At 35.7% G+C, this 24,246-nt stretch overlaps 1 protein-coding gene across 10 annotated transcripts in view; it reads right to left on the bottom strand.

The window, feature by feature from the left end:
* Nucleotides 1-8,780: 8,780 nt before the first annotated feature.
* Nucleotides 8,781-24,246, bottom strand: part of epc1a (enhancer of polycomb 1a) — a 57,555-nt gene continuing 42,089 nt past the window's right edge. For 2 of the 10 annotated variants that reach the window (XM_087276889.1, XM_087276888.1), the window contains exons 7-14: nucleotides 23,361-23,519; nucleotides 20,941-21,030; nucleotides 20,272-20,420; nucleotides 17,829-18,202; nucleotides 12,594-12,700; nucleotides 12,377-12,515; nucleotides 11,941-12,274; nucleotides 8,781-10,366 (exon numbers count right to left, since the gene is read on the bottom strand). In XM_087276889.1, the coding sequence (XP_087133015.1) occupies nucleotides 10,294-10,366; nucleotides 11,941-12,274; nucleotides 12,377-12,515; nucleotides 12,594-12,700; nucleotides 17,829-18,202; nucleotides 20,272-20,420; nucleotides 20,941-21,030; nucleotides 23,361-23,519 (1,425 nt within the window). In that variant the 3' untranslated portion in view covers nucleotides 8,781-10,293. Of the gene's footprint in view, nucleotides 10,367-11,940; nucleotides 12,275-12,376; nucleotides 12,516-12,593; nucleotides 12,701-16,035; nucleotides 16,229-16,596; nucleotides 18,203-19,179; nucleotides 20,421-20,940; nucleotides 21,031-23,360; nucleotides 23,520-24,246 lie in introns of those variants that run through there. The other 8 variants (XR_015504489.1, XR_015504488.1, XR_015504490.1 and 5 more) reach the window with 8 other exon arrangements.

Raw genomic sequence — 24,246 nt, 5'->3', positions numbered from 1 at the left:
TTGCCGCTTGGCGCAGACCCGGAGAAAATGAAACCCCTGGCCCAGCTCACAAACACTGTAGAAAGAGGAATACAAACACTGTAGCAGATGCTGGCTGAATCATGTCGTGTAGATACTGTGCTCTGAAGTGTGAGGGAAAGTTGGCGTTATTTTTCCTGATGAGGCTGTGAAGAGTCAGTGGTTGAGGTCTATTTTTGCAAAAATACCTCAGCATTATAGCCCCCGCCTCGTGCTGCGTTGTTGTCATTTTTCTTACGAGTGCTTCAGCAATCTACACACTTGCAATGGGGGATTCATCGGCCGTTTGTTAAAGTAAGGACAAGAAAGGACTATTGATGTATGAGACTTTGCAGAGCTTGACAGAAACTTTATAGTACACAGTTCATGGATCAGTTCCTTGCTCTGCTTCAAAAGTGTAAGTGCGATTAAAATAGTGGTCTCCTTGTTTTCTCTAGCTTGCAAATGATGTATTTAATTGTGTTTTGTTACTTGTTACCGCATGTACTGTATCTGGTAAACTCTTTATATAGTCATGTCGCACCTAAAGCCATGTTGAAAACGCTGCGCGGGCTGATTTGTTTACAGATTTAAATGCGTTTGTAAGCTCGCGTTCCACTGCCGTTAAGAGGGGTCTGGATGCAGCCCTGGTGCAGTGCAATCTAGGCTGCATCCAATGTTTTTTTAACAGGCTCACCTAACCCCACCCCTGACCCCACCCCTCACAATGACGTCAGTAGCTCCATTTGAGTGCATTGTGTTGACATTGTATCGCAACATATAAAGGCTGCATCCAGATACTATTGCTCCCGTTTGTCATTGCTATGGCCACCATCAGCTGTTCCTACACATGTGTGGCGGTCAAGTTTCAAAATAGTTCAGCTTTTGCCGCTGTGTGGATTAATACTGAATGTGTGTCATGGTTAAGAATAGAGCAATTTGCTTATGTTAAGCTGCATTGCTTTAATGCACTCCTGCATTGAGCTCACACATACTCTGCACTCTGACTACTTCAATATTGTTGATAAGCCGTGCTGGGCATTTCACTCTGTCTTACGCGGAACGCAGTCAACTAATCACAATAGACTGGGTCATCAGACCAATCAGCGCAGATTAGCTTCGCGATAAGGAGGGGTTTGGGAACAAATTAATCACTAAATGAATCATATGGGAGTCGCTGGAATAATTAGATACGAATAAATGCATATTATAAGATAACAAAAGTGTTTTTTACCTTGCATTCATATCAGCCTGTTGTTCATTTGTTGTTATTTTTTTATTTTGTCATTATAACATTAAAAATATATATATTTTTTTCATTTAAATTTTGGTAACACTTTACAATAAGTTTCATTATTTAATGCATTTACTAACATGAGCTAATCATGAACAACACATGTACAGCATTTATTAATCATAATTGAACATTTACTAATACATTAATAACATCCAAGTCCATGCTAGTTAACATTAGTTAATGCACCATGAGTTAACAAACTAACAATGAACTACTGTATTTTCATTAACTAACGTTAACTAACATGAACAAATACAGTAGTAGATGTATTGTTCATTGTTTGTTTGGTCATGTTAGTAAATGCATTAATTAACATTAACTAATGAACCTTATTGTAAAGTGTGACCTAAATTTTTATATTTATGCTTTTAGTCAATTAAACTATTGTTATCCTCATAGTTAACAGAAACTGCACTGGATGTCAAAATATAAAATCTTTCATTTCATACGGGCAAATTCATCCCCATATGTTTACATAAACCCTATAGCGCATTTAAATTGTGTAAACAGAACACTCTGTATACTGCAAATGATCACAGTAACCTGCGGTATATCCATAGCAACGGCAGTCTTTTCTGAGTCAAAGCAAGTCTCGTTTTCTCCTGGGAAATGACTAAAAGGTCAAACAATTTTTCTCACCCTTCAATCAACTGAAAATCCTCTGCAAATGGCAAGTGAGAATATCACAAACACACGGCGGGATTCTCCACTGTCACTATTTAATTTTAGGTTAGAGCCTCCGCCAGCAACACACTTACAGGCTCTGCTCCAATAGCTAGTGTGCTGCCTACATGGGCAGCTTTTTTGCCACAATGTTTTATTTTATTTATTAACAATACTGAAAAATAATTAATTGGATTTACTACACTTTTTTTTAAATGTAAGCGGTCCCAAACAGTTTATATGAGCTACATTTAAACAAACAAATTATAGGGCACCTATGACGAAAATCATCTTTTGTAAGCTGTTTGAACAGAACTGTGTGTAGTTACAGTGTGTCCACAGTCATACTGGGGTGACAAACACAGTAAGTCTCTTTTTTTTTAAATGTCCTGATGTTAAAATAGGATCCTAATACTCCTAAGAGTATTAAGATATTTCCGTTTCATTATGCATTGCAGCAAGCTCAGTAAAATGGAAACACAATTATTATTAATAAACTATGTTATGCCAATGTATGCTTGTTAAGTTTCGTATGGCTAACATACGCATGTTTGGGTTTATTTGTTTTCCCATCACTTCTGATATTATCTGGAAAAAAAAAATTCAATAATTAACAATTTTAGGACAACATAGCCTCATTCGGAAAATGTCCCTCTATATACATTTCTGGAGATCGTGAATTATATAGCCAGAAGTACTTATGACTGTAATTCATGTTTAAAATGAACGCTATGAGGCGGTATGACGACATTGTGCACTTACCAGCTGACTGCTCACCTCCATATGGACGACTTTTCCGCTGTTACCAATTTGTCCAGTAGCTCGCCATGTACGTCAGCAGACTTGAGACGACGGGGTTGGAGTCTGGCAAAGAACATTTACCAAAAAAGCAGATAAGACAAAAGCGAAACCAAAAACAAACATAAACAAGTACATAACAGGGTGAGAATGTGGTAAAATTTGAAAACGTGGTAAAAATGAGGCTGCATTGAGGGCATTTCTTTTTCTTGATTGCTTTTTAAAACTGTCGGTTGGGTTAAGGGAAGTGGCTGAATGGGTCAATTGGTGCTTTTAAAAACACTATTAATTGGGGTTTAGGAAAGGAGGAGGGTGGGTCAGTTGATCAGTTGGTTGGTCAGGAAGTCAGTCAGTCAGTCAGTCAACAGCAGCCTCTGGTGGATTTATGTGAGAATAGCAGGCACGAATGACACTCGAAAGAGAAATTTGACATCTCAAAAAGCATACAGTGGGTTTACAAAATTTAAGACTGTAAAAAAAAAAACATACTTTCTTGGAAGTATTTGCAAGTCTCCAAAAATGTACATAGCGGTGCGTTTTCAGAATGAGCCTAGGTTGATTTTAGGACAACTCCAAAACATGTGACAGAGCGATGCCGGAGTTTGACTGCAGTCATCCCACAGAGGGGAACATCCCTTTAGTTTAGACAAGAAGAGTTTAAAATTCTGCTCCAAGATCGTCTTCCCATGGCATTTTTGGGATGCTCTAATTAACAATTGTTCATTTTAAGGCAAAAAAGTAAATGGATGTATCTGTATACAAGCTGTTATATACAGTTGAAGTCAGAATTATTAGCCCCCGTTTATTTTCCCCCCAGTTAAAACAATTTCAACCAAATTAGCACAGTCTAACCCAGTTTAACAGAGAGATTAACACATTTTCTACACATATCAGTTTTAATAACTCATTTCTAATAAAAAATAAAAATTTCTTCAGAAAAAAAAAACATTATCAGACATACTGTGAACATGTCATTGCTCTGTTAAACATCATTTTGAAAATATTAACAATAAAATTAAAAGGGGGGTTAATAATTCTGAAGTCAAAAACAGCATGATTAAGTTTTGTTAAGATCTCTTTCAGTGTTGCTTTAATATTTAAGTTGAACTGCATCATAGTTTGTTTGGAATTGGATCTTATTAGTGGTCTAGTTTTTCAATGTTCACACTTAATGAACAACACGAACAGAACATTTGTACCGAAGCTCGTTGTCCGTCCTAAAAGGTATTTTATGTTTCTCACACATTTCAATGTCAGAAAAAAACAATGCATTCATGTGGATTTGATACGGTTTTGAAAAGCTCATGTTGTTTCCGACTACGTTTTCAATCAGAAATTCTTCCAATGTCAAGTGGCTGAAAGCATCAACATAATTGCAGGATTCACAATAATACATTTAGAAGATTCAAGGCTTTTGACGAATACTCATGAATTCCTGAATGATGAGCATGGCCATGGGTGCATTAGACAATCTGAAACAGCATTGGCATTACATAAAAACAACAGATTATTTAAAGCCCTGTAGACTTACTTGCTTTGATGATGAACATTCATCAGGGTCTACAGCAGCCTTCACATATCCTTTACTTTTTTTTTTTTTTTAGGGTTTTCCAGTCACAGGACAGCTATTTTGTTTCCTGCATGTTGGTTCATAAAATAAAATGAGTTTTTTTAAATATGTTAATATCAGTCAAAGCTCAAATGCACGTGTACTCCAACATGCGACATACTTTAACAAATGTATTTAAAATGTACAGAAAATATCAATAAACTACAGCACACACCAGAATCAAATGCATTTGACACTTTCTGTTCATGATAAATAAAATAAAAACTGAATTCTATATTATGCAGCCCAACTGTTATTAAGGCAACACTTTATTTTAATTGGTCCATACAAGTATTAGTAGACTGCTTAATATAGGTTGATACAGACATTTAACTGACTTTAGGAAGCTTTGCAAGTACATGTCAACTTACACTAACCCCAACCCCTACTACTACTACTACTACTACTACTACTACTACTACTACTACTACTACTACTACTACTACTACTACTACTACTACTACTACTACTACTACTACTACTACTACTACTACTACTACTACTACTACTACTACTACTACTACTACTACTACTACTACTACTACTACTACTACTACTACTACTACTACTACTACTACTACTACTACTACTACTACTACTACTACTACTACTACTACTACTACTACTACTACTACTACTACTACTACTACTACTACTACTACTACTACTGGTGGTGCAGTGGGTAGCACAATCGCCTCACATCAAGAAGATCACTGGTTCGAGCCTCGGCTGGGTCAGTTGGCGTTTCTGAGTGGAGTTTGCATGTTCTCCCCGTGCTCATGTGGGTTTCTTTTGGGTGCTCCGGTTTCCCCCACAGTCCACAGCCTTGTGGTATGGGGGAATTGGGTATGCTGAAAAAAAATGACTGTAGTGTGTGTTTCCCAGTGAAGGGTTGCAGCTGGAAGGGCATCCACCTCATAAAACATATGCTGGATAAGTTGGCAGTTCATTCTGCTGTGGCAACCCCAGACTAATAAAGGGACTCAGCCAAAAATTAATAATAATAATAATTGTTTCTTGACCAATCTATGCAGTTTTGAATTCTGAAAGATAATTTTACTCTTTTCAATTTCTTTTTATATTAGTAACATATAAATAAAAACAATAGATGAAATCCCTGCTGAAAAATCCAGCTTAAACCAGCCTAAGCTGGTTGGTTGGTTTTAGCTGGTCGACCAGCCTGGTATTAGAGAGGTTTTGGCCACTTCCAGGCTGGTTTCCAGCCATATCCACCCTGGTCTTAGCTGGTCAGGCTGGGGGATGACCAGTGAAAACCAGCTTGACCAGCCAAGCCAAGCTAAGAGTCCAGCCAAAACCAGCTATATCCAGCCTTAACCAGGCTGGTCAAGCTGGTTTAGGCTGGATTTGGCTGGTGATTTTCCAACCTGACCAGCTAAGACCAGGCTGGAAATGGCTGGAAACCAGCCTGGAAATGGTCAAAACCTCTCTAAAACCTGGCTGGTCGACCAGCTAAAACCAACCAACCAGCCTAGGCTGTTTTAAGCTGGATATTTCAGCAGGGATGCTTAAAGTTTAAGTGCTATTATATCTATTTAATTTAAACAGTTCTATTAAATTATGATATTTTTCCAAACAATTTGTTATCATATACATGTTTAAACAATGTGTTCATAGAATCCAAAACATGGCAAACCTGTCACTGGATAAAATACTCACATGACAAATCCTTTAACAATTTATGTGAGTGTTTTCGAACCACACTAAAGTAAAGTACATGAATTAATCTGTTGTGATAATTTGGTAGTTGCATTGGTAAAACAACAACCAGAGTTTGGTGTAAATTAGAGTTGAAATTTGTGTAATTATTATACTTTTTTAATTATTTATATAAAAACTGCAAAAATAAATATCTCCCATGAGGTATTTCGCGGTCTCCAGAAATGTCCACGGGACTACGTTTTCAGAATAAGCCTGGGCGAAATATACTGAATTACACTAGGCTAATATGGGAAAATACTTTTTTGGTCATCTACTGTTTTTAACAACAAGTTAAACAAAATTGCCTCACATGTGAAATGTAATGTTTTCTAATGTGAACTAGTGACTAAGTTAGGTAATAAAAGTTAATGTAAACCAATGGTCATCTATAGCTATTTCCTTATTCTAAAAACACAATTTTAGTTCTTGTTATTCTAAAACTTCTCATAAAATAATTGCTTTTTAAAAGCTGTGGGCTACATTGTCTTCTATATAATCAAAACATAAAAAGCTGTATTAGAGGCTTCATTAAATATTTTAATAGAATACTTGTATTTAGCTGTTGTAATTAAATGTATTTATCTCTGCGTTAATTCTAAAACAACAATAATAATAAATGTATGTTGTTGTAATTGTAATTATAATAATCAAATCTCACTGAATTAAAAAACGGATTCAACCAGCATTGTCCAAATCCAGAGTGTAATGCAGTCACACGTCTTCCTGAGATGAGCTGAAACCACAGACTGAACACTTACATTTCATGAATGCCCATATTCGTCTTAGTGGATCAAATTCATCTCAAGACGCAGTGCAATGTTCATAAGTCTCTCTCTCTCACACACATTCATCCTGACATCCAAACAATGAAAATTTTAAGTACAAGGCTGCAGAATTGCTGAAGAAAATCAACATTTTTTGGTGAAAGTGTTACTATGGTAACAGGCGAGTTCAGTTTTCTCAACTGAGGTCGATAAAAACAATATTTGGCTTTCAGGCGCAGAGATTGGGGATTCATATTGAAATTCAGCCAGCTTGATCTCTGAAAAAACAACACAACTAAGAAAAACATCTTTCGTAAGGCATGCAAAACAGTAGATTCTGCTTAACTCTGAGTATTAATAGCAATCTATACATATATTCATGGTGCGAATTACTGGGGGGATCAAAACAAGATGGGGGGGGTGTCAGCTCTTTAATAGTAAGAAGTGGCTTTCTCTTATCTCTGATCTATATCTTAAATATTAATTATTAAAAATGTATAAAATAAATATCCATTTGACCCCCCATAACGGTTTATATATAAAATATATATATACGGTATATATTTTTTTGTTGTGCATGTATGCATGTGTGTGTATGTATGTATGCATATATATATATATATATATATATATATATATATATATATATACATATACATACATACATACATATATACACACACGCACACACACACAACAGTTCTGTCTGGTTCTCAAATCTAATTGGCTGATAGCCGTGCGATATTCTGCAATATCAGAACTCCTACAGCCTCTTTACCCTTTGTGTATTACTCCGCCCACATACACCCAGCAAAAAGCAGACACTACAGATCTAAAGTTTAAAAGATGCACGCTCAACTGTTTAACTGTCAGCTTATGATTTGAATCCGGAAGAAAGTAGTTCCTCATACAAAAGGGTTTTTGAGACTCTCCATGTTTGATTTTGTTTTTATATACACAATTATGCCGTCAAACTGTTGTATAAATGTAATATCACACTGGTAGGAGTGCGATATGGCTGTATATCGGCACTGGTGGGGGCACTAAGCTCACCAGTGCCGATATACAGCCATATCGCACTCCTACTCGTGTGATATTGCTCATATATATATATATATATATATATATATAAGGATGTTTTATCTGTGTCTAGCCTAAAAAAAAGAAAAGAAAAAATTGACAATTTGTATAGCTGACCTACAGAAACCTCTAAAATAGTCCATAAACAGCCCTTAAAACACTGAAAACATGTAAAATGGTGTTCAAAATCACATTATTAGCATTTAACACTAAACACAGCACATGAGGTGTACCTGAGGTGACCATAAAGTTTTCTGTTGTTCAGCTGTGGGAAATAGAAGCAGTTTAGAAAATAGAAATTTCAGGTTTTGGTTAAGACTAAAACTCCTTCATGGAAAATAATCCTTGTATTGTGTGCCGTTGCTTTTAGTTAGAAAAAACGGTCATGTAGTGGCATGAAAGTCCTTACTGCACGTAACATTTCACTTACAATTAATAATTACGTTAATAATGTCAGAGGGATTTTCAATAATTTAAAAAACTTTAATAAAATGTGTTGAACTTAATTCTGGTGATATTCAAATGCATTTTCCGAAATATTGATGAATGCGCAATATTTGTCGGTGTTAAATGAAGAATTTCTCATCTTTTTATACTGTTTTTGACAGCAGCACAGTAAAAATGTTGAAACAACACCATAAATTCTATTTAATTCATAAAATCAAAATCTCATTTTAAGGAGCAGTGTTTGTTTTTCAGTGCTTTCCAGGACTTGAATCAAATAAAATTCTGAAATTAAAATTACTTTCGAGCACCATGAAAACCCTGTGGTAAACAGAAACAATAATATTCATAGGTTACATAAACATCATTATCTTGAAAGAAGTCACAGAATAAAAAGGCCACTCATTAGTTCACATATAATAACCTGGGTTTTATTGTCTGATTCATGTTTGAATTGTCACATATCTGTTTCTCCCCCCCAAACTTATTCAATAATATTTTTTCTTTTTCAATATTTTCCAGATTTTTTTTTTCTTTTTTGGCCTCCGACCAGATCAGACTAGAAAACCCCTGGAGGAGGAGGACGATTCAGTTCAGCCAGGGCATAGGAGATCTGAGCTCGGGACAAGTGATCACCGCACCACTGCGGCCTTGACCCGGAGCATCCTCTTCACGGAAGAGACTGAGCAGGACATTCCCAAAGGAAGGCACAACCTTTAACTTGTGTTTTATTTTCAGGCCTTAAAGAAGTCCAGAGTCTGCTGGATGAATGCGCGTTTTGAGAAGAAGGCCAAGGAGATGACGTTTGGTTTGGCATCCACTTCATTTTTTACATTTTTGTTGCTCCTTCTTGGTCTTAAATTCAGTCAATACACCGGAATGATGAACGCAGTTGTTGCGTGTGACGTTTCAGCAACAAAGAATGAAGTCTTCCTTTAAACGAAGCGCAAAAAAATGAAACGCTTCACAGCAAGAACCGAAGAAACACACAAACAAGATACAAAAATAACTCTGTTGTACAAAGAAATAAAAACGAGGATTAACCAACAGCTTCCACTGTATGAAAACAAAAACCTAATCGATACAAAAAGCAGCAACAAATCAACGACGACAAAATAAAATAGTGCTTAGTTGACGCGGAAGCTTCCGAAGTGAAGACTTCATCCCTTGTTTGTCATTTTGGGATGATAATAATGGAAGATTCCTATAAACCACCCACATTAATTTGCCCTCCCATAAACCCCTGAACCTAAAGGGCAACAAAAACGGCCCAAATTAATTTAATAAAATAAAAAACAAAAAAACAAATAAGAATCATGATGGCGTTAACGTTCAATCTGAAGCTGAAAATGGGAAATTTCGGGAATCGGCAGCTACCTAAACACTTACAACACCACAGGAAACAACTGAGGGGGAACGGTGTACGAAATCAAACAAATAATAATAAACTAAAGAAAATAACAAAACAATTGTAAACACAGCACAATAAATAGGTAGAACAGCAGGTTTCCTCACCATGCACATGACTATTCACACACTCACTTTTATACCTGACCTCACGGTTTCACACTCACACACACTTCTTCCCCTCATTCACAATCTCTTTTTGATTCCCCAAGTGCAAAACATCACAAACTCAACAGTTCTGTATTCAAGTAGCGTATATACAAGGGTGGTGGGGGTGGGCTTTTACAAATATGTAGTTTCTGTACATCGAATATTAGCCACATTCTTAATCAACACATCACTTTTCTCTTAACAGAAACAACGTATAGTTAAAAAAAGAAAAAAGGGGGGCCGAAAATAAAGGAAGAGATGAATTTTTAGTCATGTTCAGACAGTTGAAGTGGAAACCCTCCGTCCTTTTGCTTCCCCAAACTTAACTGATGCACAGCACCAAAAGACTGGACTGGAAACGGTCACTACGTCACCTCCATGGCCACTGTGTTTTCTGCTAGACTGTTGAGCGACTGCTTCTCCTGCTCGTGCTTCTCCCTGCGGACCAACACAAAACAGATCAATAACACGGTAATGAAGCGATTAATGCAGCATTTCCAACACTGCGCAGTGGCACAACTTAAAAAACATGAGGCAGAAGTTTAGATTTGCGCCAATGATCAATCATGTGATTAAAAAAAGTCTCAAAAACAAACAAAAAAACAAAATAATATTTAGATTTTTTTAGGCTAAGCGTGACTAGGCCTGTATCAATAATCCATATATTGACTTCTCATGCAACACTTGGAGATGACCTCAATCATTCTTGCCGTTGCAATAAATATTTACAAATTCACAAATACCGTTAAAGCCATTTTTATAACAGCATTTATGTTCTACCTCACTGGTGTCAAACTTATAATTGGACATTTAATATATATATATTATTTCCATATAATTGGAAATAATTGGACATTTACCTAATTGAACATTTAATAGTTTGTATAATTGGACATTTACCTTTTTAACGTTAAATTATAGAATCTAATTAACCTTAAGAATACTAATTATATTCTATATTTTTATATAATCAATATATAATCAGTGACATAAATTAATGTCAAAATGACAATAATATCACTTATCGCAGCAATTTCTGTGACAATATATTGTACAGCAAAAGTTCCTTATCTTGACAGGCCTTGGCATGACTGCATCTGGATTAATAAGACTGTAACACATGCACAAAAAAAGTTTGAACAATCCAGATGGTCAACAACTATATTTTATATATTTTTAGGTGAAGCATGACTGCATCTGCAAAAAAAAAAATAAAAAAATAAATAAATAAAAAAAAAAAAAAAAATATATATATATATATATGCAATATATATTATATATGCAATCTTTATGTGCAATATATATATATATATATATTATCATTAGGATTTGAGTAATTGTTTTTAGTCATTTCCCTGATTAGGAATTTCTCTTTATTTTAGAGAAATTGCAGTAAAAAAAAAAAAATTAAACAGCAATTGAAGAGTTCAGATGCAAAACGCTCCAAATCCATCAGACCTCTTTTCTTGTAAATTAGCATTTTCTATCAGGCTCCTCTGATTAGGTTCAGAAGTTTCATTTTATATGTACTAAGGTTATTAGCTGGTAAATAAAATACCTTTTTTTTTTTTTTTAAATGTCACTTTAGAAAATTCTTAAGGCCTAAAGTAAGAAAAAAAAAGATTAAAAAAAAAACTTAATTACTCAAACGAAAAGTTGGGATTGTTAATATTATGACAACAAAGTTGCAACAAAATGGTGCATTGTTGGCATTGCTAAAAGTTCATAAACAAAAATATATATAAATTTTTTTTAAACATATATAAATAATATTATTTATATATTTATTATATATTAAATATATAAAAGAATGGAGTCTAACTACATATTTGCTAAATAGTCAAACAATGAATAAATGCTTGATTGTCAATGTTTTCCAAGTTTATTTGCAAAGTAAAACTGTTTCAATTATAAAAACATTTGCAAATAAACAAACAAAAAAAAAAAGATTCAGGACTGCTACGGTGTGCTAACTATGAGAAAATGTGATAAAAAAAATAAATAAAGGTTACCCAGCGTTGGCTTTGGGAAGCTGACAGTTGCTTGCGGCAAGCTTCAAGGCAGCAGGTGGCACGTTGCTGAGGCTTCTGGGAAGGTGTCGGGCGTTCAGACTGGCGATGGATGGCGCAGTGACGCTGAGACGAAGGTTGTTGCCGATCAGGACCTGAGAGGCGGAGTTAGCTGTGCTGTTGCCATGGTTACCAATAGGGGTGTGAACTGAGTGGGTGGAGCTTGTGTTGGAGTTGCTAGAGGAGGAGAGGAAGGTGGGCGGGGCAGCGGTCGGTGCTGATTGGCTAGTGATGAGCGCAGAGGAGGAAGTGGAGATGCTCAATCCCTTGTAAACTCCTGTTGAAGAGACAGGAATTAATTTAATAACACAACAGGATGAACAAATACTGATCAGTTTTGAATTACTCAATTCTGACTCACAAAGAGCAAACAACAAACCTGAAGCCTGAATGACTCCGTTAACTCCACCTCCTGCGCCGTCCTCTTTGACCTTCAGGGTCAGTAGCTGGTCAGAGGTCATGAGTGCAGAGGCCGCAAACTGAGCGCTGACAGAGTCCAGCGTCTTAGACACGAGAGACTGAGGACACAGCAGGAGAGCGTTATATAAAGCAGAGCACAGCTCCAGACGTGAGTGCTGCCTGTGTCTGATACACACCTGACTGGAGGCGCTGTTGTTGGCCTGATGTTGAATCTGCTCCAGCTGCTGTTTCTGCATAAGAGCCAGCTGTTCTTGATGCTGCTGATACTGCTCAGCTGTGAACGCTGGAATAAAAACACTAATGTGAATATTACACAGCATTTATCCACACTTATACAGCATTTCTTGATGACTGAAACAGACTACAAAAAGACAATAGTTAAACTAGCTTGTTTACAAAAAGAGATGAGTACTGAAATACTTTGTTTACTTAATAACCCTAATTAGTAAATCAAGGCCCAATCCCAATTCTACCCCTTAGCACTTCCCCTTACCCCTACCCCTTCACGACAAGGGGTAGGGTTGTCCCAATTCTCTTTAGCTTGAAGGCGTAGGGCAAGGGGAAGGGGTGAATATCCCTTTCAACAAAGATTTTTCAGGACCACATTCGAAACCAAAGGGTTAGGAAAATTTCCCAGAATACACTAGCCACAACAGCAGGATAGTTACAGTAAATCTGGAAGCTAGGAGATTCACAAACTAGTATTTTTTGTCATTATTACGAATTCGTACAACAGACAAACAAACAAACATGTTTTAATATATTCATAACCGCATTCGTGTTTTACTGTCATGCTTAAAAAACAAAACAAAAAAAAAAAAGCTAAATTTTACAATATATAATTTTAAATAACAACTCGGTACAGCAGTCCAACAACATTCTGACACTCGAACACCCTGTCAGAAATGTCTAGTGGCTGGGAAAGCACAGTAATACAATCTTATTGCCAGATTAGATCATTATGATAACATAATATATGCCTTCAGTGATTTCCTGAAGATAACTACCAAAAAATAGCACAACTGGAATCACTACAGCAGTCACGATCATCGATCTCATATGAAACAAGAGACCCTGTTGATGCATGACGACGTGTGCAGGTGCTGCAGTGCTGTCCCATTTCTTAGAGGTAAATTTTGAAGCCCTTTCCATTCACACTCTGTTTTGAGGGCCAAGGGGAAGGGGTACAAAAATAGAAATTGGATTAGGACCAAGTATTCATTATATTAATTATGAAATGCTATTGACAGCAATATAGATTGCGACATTAAATATATTTCACCAGATGGATTGAATAACTCTTTTTGTGAAGAATTAACTTCAGAATATTCGGAGGGATTTTATAGGGGATTGCATCTGCATAAATTATCAGAATTAACTTTTAGCAAGGAAAAAAAGAAAGAAAACATGAGAGAAAACGTTCTTTATATTTGTCTGGCATGTCTTAATAGCAGTTAGACACAAATATTTCAAAATCTCATGTAAAATGACACTTGGTAGTCTTCACTGTAAAAATGTTTTGTTGTGCTGGTTAAAAGTCTCTTTACATACCAACAGTACTTATTTAAATGTATATGTATTCTTATATTCTGGGTAAGGCATAAAACAAAAAAAATGTTCATACAATTCAAAATTGTCAGGCCGATTATTCCCATAATTCACATAAGTAGCTCAAACTGTCAACAAATGTAGATCTGTTTATGCAGATCTGCCAATTGCATGTACACACACGGCACGCATTCATGCACACACGAGACGAGAGAGAGCGGTAAAAACATGATGAATCAAAACTTTTTAAAATCCTGAATCAATATTGGAGTTACTTTTGCATAGAGGAAGGATCTTTCTTTTAAACAGCTGATGTTCTGTTTTAAAACTATTTTAGTCATTCAAAGCTGATATTGATTATTTTGTTATGAATAGGTTATATGCACAGAAGTGTTGTTCAGCCACTGAAATCTCCCAGCGATATATTGATGTGACTATTTTAAGTTTCATAAAGGACCTTTTACAGCATCAATAATGTAGTAATGTATTTAGTTTAACAACAAAACACCAGTAAACAGCGCTATTCTGCCTAGCTTTTTTATTCATATTGATTCATTTTTGAACAATGACAACCTGTGATGCTCTCCCTATGTTTACCATGTTACTCTGAATATTCGCTCTGAAATAGCATGCAAGTATGGCTTAGTAATAAATGTAATTCCTGCACGCCGCCGCCAACCACTAAGCTGAGTCACGTTAGGACAGTATGTGAGAGAGGGTTGTCTGCTGCCATCTTTAAGGTGCTCGCATTTGTGTTTTAGGAGGCGTGGCTTAGGACGAGAGGGGAGGGACTGTGTTTTAAAGATGTCAACCGGTTAGCACAGTGGCAGATCACTTACTGCACCTACTGTTAGTCCGTGTTAAAGTAACAAATGCTATTTTATCATGTGCCTGAATGCTTTAAACTTACTTGATACGTTTAACAGACAAAAATGCAATTAATAATTTTTAAATCCACAACAGTTAAACTCTGCCTTTAATTTACAAGCTCCTGGTCAACAACAAGCCACACTTGATATTGCAGACCTTGCGATGTGACTTTTGCAGATGCACACATTGTGATGCTGAAACCATACATTGTGCAGCCCTAATCTGAGTTGCAGAAACTCCAATATTATCTCTTCTTTAGTACACAATACATTAGCTTAAAAAATATCTTAATATTTTCATGAAAGATTACGATGCAAAACTAGTTTAAGATAAAATTAAGTGTTCATAAAATATCCAGTTTTTTTTTACAAATGCATTTATTTACCTTTATTTACCAAAATACAAAGGAAACAGTTTATAAAAAAAGAAAGTAAATAAATAGCAGTGCTATTCAGGGAAGCAACCCAGTGAGCTGAAAGCATGTAAATGATATTAAAAATCAGAGCAGATCACTGAAGCATCACACAAATATGAAACAGAACAGAAACGCGGTGCTCTCGGCATCGTTTGAAAGGGTTTCATTTAATGCTGGATGCGTTCAATGAGGTTTTATGAAAAGATGTTGCTGTGCCTCTCATGCACATTTGCTGCTGGTTTATTGCTTTCTTTTGACAACAAGGAGTCTGTCACAACTGATCTGTCCTCATTTCAGTATTTTCTATAGCGCAGAATTGAGAACGAGGCGAAAACAAAAACAAACTAATGAAATGGTTTATGCTTATTCCTCCCTTCCTGAACTTCCATATTGCAGTAACCGACAATGTGGTTAATGATTTATGTTCAACATGGCTGACGTTCAGATTATGCTAAAAGCAATATAAAATAAAGGCTAAATAATATTCATTAAAATTAGGGCTGCACGATATTAGAAAAATCTGACATTGGGATATTTTGTTTTTCTGCAATATACAGGGTGGGCCATTTATATGGATACACCTTAATAAAATAGGAATGGTTGGTGATATTAACGTCCTGTTTGTGGTACATTAGTATATGTGAGGGGGCAAACTTTTCAAGATGGGTGGTGATCATGGTGGCCATTTTTAAGTCAGCCATCTTGGATCCAACTATAGTTTTTCAATAGAAAGGGGGTCATTTGACGCATCAAACTTACTGGGAATTTTACAAGAAAAACGTAACTTTGTTTTAACGTAACTTTATTCTTTTTTTAATGAGTTATTTACAAGTTTCTGACCACTTATAAAATGTGTTCAGTGTGCTGCCCGTTTTGTTGGATTGTCAATTGATCCCTCTTCTCCCACTCTTCACACACTGATAGCAACACCGCAGGAGAAATGCCAGCACAGGCTTCCAGTATCCGTAGTTTCAGGTGCTGCACATCTTGTATCTTCACACCATAGATGATTGCCTTCAGATGACCACAAGTCAAAGTCTAAGGGGGTCAGATAGGGAGACCTTGGGGGCCATTCAACTGGCCCACGATGACCAATCCACTTTTCAGGAAACTGTTCATCTAGGAATGCTCAGACCTGACATCCATAATGTGGTGGTGCATGACTGGAATGCTAGAAAAACTTGCTAGCGTGCTAGCTTCAGTGCATAAAGAGGGAAACACATCATCATGTAGCAATTTCAAATATCCAGTGGCCTTGAGGTTTCCACTGATGAAAAATGGCCCCTCTTTCTTTGTTGTTTATGGTGTGAAGATACAACATGTGCAGCACCTAAAACTACAGCTACTGGAAGCCTGTGCTGGCATTTCTCCTGCGGTGCTGATATCAGTGTGTGAATAGAATGGTCTATAAAGAGATTGATCATAAAGAACTGGGTGATTACTAGGGCCACACGGAATCTGTACGTGCATAAATCCATAGGTTTCTGAAGATTAGCTTACTATCAAGTCTACACTTTTATTTATGTAAATGTAAGTAAATATATAAAATTCAGCTTATAATATTAATTTCAGTAATATAAATATGCAAATCTTTATGATTTATTCACAATTCATTATTATACACAATTCATTATATGAGACTTGCTTTTTATCTTCTGTGCAGAAGGACATCTGCAGATTCTATTATTTCGGGCAGAATTTATTCACGAATGTGATTGGCTAATGTCTGCTCTTGTATTTGGATAAAGCGATCTGATTGGCTGAAGACAGAGTTAGCAATTGAAAAGTTAAAAGCTTTTCAACTTTTGCACCAAACAACAGACCCAATGCAACTCGACAGATCCACAAAATTAATTCGGCAATGCTTGTCATCACTCTATAGAAAGTAAATAAGAAGCATCAACACTGACACCCCATATGAATGTGGGTAAAGTCACGGTCAGACTAGCATGTGAAATTCTAGACTGATCTCATGAGAAAACAATTTTACATTTTGTCAGTTTAGTGGGTAATCCGTATGAGTTCAGTTGTTAGAAGATGTACGGTTTTAAAAAGGAAGTGTGGCATCCCCACCCCTAAACCCAACCTTCATTGAATTATGAGCAAATCGTACTAAATTGTACGAATTAGATTGTACGATTTCAAACAAATTAGCCACTACATCAAAAATGAAGAATTGCTGTGAGATTGTGTTTGAAATTCTGTCAAAGCGCTGTAAAAAAGGTGGGGTCTAACAAGATGAGATTACATGCATATATTTTAAATTTCACATTTTGATCTTCTATTGGTCTTACACAATCATGTGATGCGATTTCGCAGGTCAGAGTTCACTTTGAAAGTCAGCAACATGTAAAACTTCTCGCACGAGCTTGTGTTTCCAGTCTAGCCCATTAGCATGCATATGAATGGATGTCTGAGGGCCGAAAAGGCTTAACAACACAGCAGCAAACACTGAGCTCTCTATAATTACAACCATCAATCATTCTATTTCCAGTCTGCATTGAAGATGCTGAATTAAACATGAGCAAACAAACAGCTCCATGTTTTAGCATGCATACTAGCACACAAGTTTACTCACCTACTGCAGGTGGTCCCATTCCTGCTGTCCTGCCCATCGTGCTGCCACCCGGCCCTGCGCCGCCCCGGATTAACCCTTTAATCGCCCTCCGAGTCGGAGCATCTCCTGTGCCCGACTGGCTGGTTAGTGTCCGTGGTTTAAAGTGCCTCCAGCGACATGATCTGATGCTGCGGAGGACTTGTCTAAGGTCTGAATATGCAGTGTGAGAGGAAGAAGACGTTTGTAGCGTAGAGGATGTGTGGGTTGAGGTAACGCTCTGGGAAGTGCTTTCCGTATGGAGAGGAGAAGCAGGGAAAGAGAAGTCCGGCTCCGAATCAGTGTCCAGACTTTGGAATAATCCGTTCAAATCCGAATAGGCCCGGTCCAGATGAAATCTGTGGAGGAGATTAAATACGGTTAAGAAAAAAAAAACTTAAAATATGTCAATTTAACTTGAAAAAGAAGTTAAATGACATATAAACCGTGTAATTACAATGCAATGAAACAGATTTTCAGTTAATGATCTATCACTTATGGCAAGAGTCTGAAGTGTGCATCTAATTAACACTGTACTATCCCAGAAGACCACGGGAGAGGATTCACAATTCAAAGTTAAGCGATGCAACCGACAGGTAGAGGCTCATACACACTGGACTGGATAGTCAGTGATAGACCCAATTCGGTGGATTGGGTGTCAGGATGGGTAAGGGCTGAAGAGGGGAATTTGGCCAAGACACCAAGGTTACAGCCCTACTACAAGTGCTATAGGATTTTTAATGACCACAGAGAGTCAGTATTCCCATGTGGTCTCCAATCCTGGTACTGACCAGGCTCAGGCCTGCTTAGCTTCAGTGAGTAACCGCTCTTGGGCAGCAAAGTGATATTGCTGTGGCCTATTACTTATGGCAAGAGTCTAAAGTGTGCATCCTTATTAACACTTTACTATCCAAGAAGACCACAGAAGAGGATTCATAATTCAAAGTTAATCGATGCAACTGAGACAGGTAGAGGTTCATTCACAGTGAAAGAGTCTATGCTTTTAAAAAAAAAGCGTTAGAGGCAATGGTTAGGAAGGGTTTGGGAAAAAAAATAAAACACAGAATAAAGCAGGAGGTATCCGGACATAGCCATTGAGCGCCTGCATACAGAAACTTGCAAAGTTTGTTGCGTCTTCAAGGTATTCTGATTGGTTCACTGCTATGAAACTGACAGTAATGAGGTGCACTGCGTGTCAAAGTTGAAGAGCTTTTAACTTGACATAGCATCTAAAAAAAAAAACACGATCACATGTGTAGTGCTACCAAATGCATAATCATAATGGTTACATGTCAGTCAAGCATGTTTACATTAAAAAACAACAGAAAAGCAGCACACTAGAAAGAATAAACGCATTCTGTGGGAACAGTTCCTTAGTCATGCTATAACAACATGACATTCACTACCATTCAAACGAATTACATTTATCCACTTGTTAATTTGTGATGTATGGAATACTGTTTCTCGGACACACCAAGCTGACATCAAAAAGCTAGGGGTGAAACTAACTATCTGACTGTTGTCACTAGGGTAAATATAACTGGTATGTACCAGACCGAGTAAGAACACAAATTTTGTATTAATATTAACTGAAATAATTGTCTCCCGGTGACATCAATATGAAAAGCATCAGATTCATTCACACATGATCGCTAGTTACTGCCTTCATGAGGCATGAAAATGATCAGAAAGCCTTTGAAGTCCAGTGAAATTAGAATAATATTTTTTTAGTAACTGTACGTTAGTCTGAAGAATCTCTTTAACTAGTGTGGAAAAATACAGTCACAAAATGAGCATTTAGAAGACATAAATATCAAACGCTTGTAGTTTGACACTTCCACCTAAATTAGGGGTGGTTCCAAACCCAATCAGACACATCTGGGCTAGCTAAACAAGCTTTTACTAGGCTTTCTAGAAACATCCTTGCTGGTGTCTCGAGTCAGATTGGAGCTAAAATTTACAGGACACCGGCCCTTTCAAGACTAAGTTTGGACACCCCAGCCTAAATTTTGTTTTGACATCACCTCACACTTCAGTTTCTCATAAAATCTTGACCAGTCAAATGCTTTCTAGTATCTGGGATGTCCCACCCCCTTCAAGATGCTTCTCATTTGACATGCTTGAGCTCAAGCTTGAGCTTCTCACTGGCACAGCTGTGATAAAATCAAAACACTATGGGCTGTTTTTTTTTAATGGAGAAGCTACTCTATGTCCCTGCCTCTCTTCATGTTTCATTTGAGATGACACCAAACACTGAATAAAAATGCACATTTCAAATCCCTTCACAGGACCGTAAATAATTATTTACAGTATACTGAATTTCCAATGATGTCATGATATACTGAATTACTGAATATCTGCATATGTCTAATATAAATGTAATACCTCAGTACGGGATTTCAGATGGTGGACTGGAGTCTGGACTCACCTGCCGCCACGTCCCACCCGTCGCCGTGCCAACCCGACACAGCGGCGGGGAATGGTGAGAGTGGTGAGAGAGTACCGAAAGCGCGGGTCACATGACCTTCCGTCTGCTTCTCCAGACCAGGGCCAGTCACCGCTCTGATCCAGACGGGCCTGGGGGAACAACGAAGAAAACCAAATTGAATGAGACCTTTCTGAGAAAAAGAGTATAAAGACAAACAAACAAAATATAGTCAATATATGGTTGAATTTGTTTGTTTATAAAGAGCACGTGATCAAGCTGCATTATTATTATTTTTTTAACTATATTGTGTAATGGTTCTATGGTAAGTGACCAATAAATGAATTGTGAACCATCAGTGAATAAGTATATCATCTTTTAGCCAGGATGCTACACTACAAAATGCACATACACTGAAAAGAACTGAGGCATCACAATTAAGGATGCACAAAAGTTTTGGTCTGGCTTTCTCTGGAGCCATTTTCATTGGTCGAAAACAAAAACAAAACAGCAAGACAGCTTACTAGAGCTGTAATGTTTACATGACTGCAGTGCCCACTGGGAGACGGAGCAAGGTGTAGAACAATAGTGGAGAGGAAAGAGGAACGATGAAAGGATGTGTAACAGAGGAAGAACAAGGTATGAGATATGAGGTCAGGTCTGGACACCTACAGCGTGATAAACACATCCTGCTTTCCGCCTGAAGGCAAACGCTCCATCAGGCTCGTTCTCCTCCTCGGCCTCTGACGAGCCAGAGTGTATCTGCACAACAGGAACAGGAAGTCTTTTATACACTGATTGCATGAACAATGAAGTACAACGTTTACAAACGGACATAATAAAAGCAAATGAATCAGCGGCAGACAACAGTTCAAATATCTGGAGTGAGTAAAAACTAAAAACATGTTCAAAGAAAAGGAATTGAATTGATCAAAAGTGACATTTTAATTGTCCTTTTTTTTTTTTTAGCTTTCCATTCAAAGAATTCGGGAAAAAAAGTATTAAGATTAAGTTTTTACATAAATAAATAAATAATAAGAAAATGTTTCTAAATTTAAGAGCATATTAAGATAATTTCTATAGAAAATATAAATAAAAAATAAAATAAAAAAAAGTCAAGTAATGATGCTAAAACTCCAGCTTTGCATAGCAGAAATAATTTCTATTACGTTAAATTAATAATAAAAAAATATTTTAAATGATCATTTATATGATTCATATCATTTAAAATTACGGTATTGCATTTTATATTAAAAATAAAATAATTAAGGTTAAAAATGACTAATAAACGCACGGTTATAGAATAGAAAAGAAGCATTTATTTGAAACACTTGGCTGTAATTTTAAAGTATTAAATTTATTATAAACAAAAAATTCTAATATATTGGACATTACATTATTGCATTTTAGATTTAATAAGTGATGTCTTTCAAACAATAAAATAATAATAAAGGTTAAAAATTACTAAAACATACGACTATGTAGAAGTATTTAAATCAAACACTTGGCTATAATTAAATTGTAATAATATTGGACATTTTAGTATTGCATTTTATATTAAATAAGGGATGTCTTTCAAAAATAAAATAATAATAAAAGTTAAAAGTAACTAATAAACAGGACTATGGAATAGAAAAGGAGGATTTATTTCAAACGCTTGGTTGTAATTAAGGTATTAAATTTAAAACAAAAGTTATTTTAAATGTAATCCTATTAGACATTACTGTATTGTATTTTAGATTAAATAAGGTAATGTCTTTCAAAAATAAAATAATAATAAAAGTTAAAAATAACTAATAAACACACAACTATGGAATAGAAAAGGAGGATTTTTTCAAACACTTGGCTGTAATTTTAAGGTATTAAATGCATTTAAAACAAAAAAGTTATTTTGAATTGTAATATTTATGTTTGACATTACATTATTGCATTTTAGAATAAACAACTAATAACAAGACTATGGAATAGTCTCAGAAGGATTTATTTCAAACACTTGGCTGTAATTAAGGTATTACATTTATTTAAAACAACAACTAAAATGTTATTTTAAATTGTAATAATATTTCAGATTACAGTATTGCATTTTAGATTAAATAAGTGATATCTTTCAAAAAATACACAGGACTATAGAATAGAACAGAAGGGTTTATTTCAAGCACTTAGTTTTAATTTTAAGGTATTAAATTTATTTAAAACAAAAAGTTATTTTAAATAATAATATTGGACATTACATTATTGCATTTCAGATCAATTAAGTGACGTCTTTCAAAAAATAAAAAAATGACTAAATGGGTTAACAATGACTAACAAACAACTATGGAATAGAAGATAATTATTTATTTCAATCAATTGACTGTAATTTTAAGGTATTAAATTTAATTAAAACTATTTATTATTTTGAATTGTAATTATAATGTTTGACGTTACGGTTGTTTTAGATCAAATAGGTGATGTCTTTTAAAAACAATATTATAAACTATAATAAAGGTTAAAATCACTAATAATCAAGACTATGGAACAGAAAAGAAGGATTTATTTCAAACACTTGGCTATAATTTTAAGGTATTAAATGCATTCAAAACAAAAAAGTTATTTTAAATTGTATTAGTATATCAAATTACTGTATTGCATAGTAGATTAAATAAGTGATGCATTTTCAAAAGATAAAATAAAAATGAAGGTTAAAAATAACTAATAAACACACTACTATGGAATAGTCTCAAAAGGATTCATTTTAAACACTTGACTGTAGGCTTGCCTTCAAACTTGAAGGCAAGTTTGTGGTAAAAATGTTATAATATGTAGTAATTTCACATGCAGGATTTCCTACAGCCATACAGCATCACTCACAAACAGCTTTTATTATTGTAGAACAATTATCTTTATGTCATTATCAACCAATTAAATCAAATTCAAATTGAAACCTTTTGTTTATGAGTGTACTACAACTCTGTAGTAAAAGCACACATGCTGGAGGTTTACTAGAACCGGCTTTATTGACCAAATGCAAATGCTACAGCAATTCTATTCACTGTTTAAACTTCTCTTCAAAACAGTAACAATACCTAATAAATGACTAAAGATGTGTGTACCTGCGAAAAAGGCTCGTCATCAGAGCTGGGGAAGTCGTACTGGTTGAGGTCTTTAGGGTTAAAAAGGGAAGGTCCAGTATGCAACGGTGCGGAGAGAGGCAGGAGTTTGGGCTTTTTCTCGTACTTCCTCTTTGTTCTCACCACCTCTGGCTTTTCAGGCTGAGAGAAAAGAAATCATGAGTATTACATACCAAAACACATTCAAATCAGTCATCTGTAACACACCATGGCTTATGTAATGTAATTAGCATCCAGCATGCAATTAAGACATCCAAATTTACATTCATTTCTTTAGGCTTGGTGTTTATAATAAATGTGTAATAATGAATGACAGCAATAATTAATGTTCGTCTTATACTATAATTTTTTATTGTAGTTATGAATATTATATTTGCAGTGGTGATCAACCACAGGTCAGTGGACAGCACAAGAAATCATTAATTATTCCTGTTTTATTTATTATCGGCACCTGAACATCCTGTTATAAAATCTTATTAAAATCATTTTTTAAAGTTTCTTTGCAAAGTTCTTCGCATCTTTTCCACGCGCAAGTAATTTCCAATGAAGGCATGCACATCTTCAGAATCCCACAATGGCACTGCGAGTCATGTGACAAAAACTGACTGACGGGATTTATATTTTGTATGGAATATACACATTTCGGTAGACTAATTATCTCAGAAAAACACTGCAGTGCGTCTTTTCTCCATAGATAAAACTTGCATCAGAGTTGCAGCAATGTCCTATCAGCTTGTTGTCCTCTGAGAAAACGTCTGATGGTAGGTTGGCGACCACTGCTTTAAAGTACCGTTTTTGAATTGCATTGTATTGTTTAATTACATTAAATTAATTTGTAATAATATTACACATTTAAATTACAGTATTA

This window comes from Danio rerio, chromosome 12, assembly GCF_052040795.2.
Source record: "Danio rerio strain M-AB ecotype USA chromosome 12, GRCz13ab, whole genome shotgun sequence".
Taxonomy (NCBI): Eukaryota; Metazoa; Chordata; class Actinopteri; order Cypriniformes; family Danionidae; genus Danio; species Danio rerio.
This window is presented reverse-complemented; position numbering and strand designations above follow the sequence as displayed.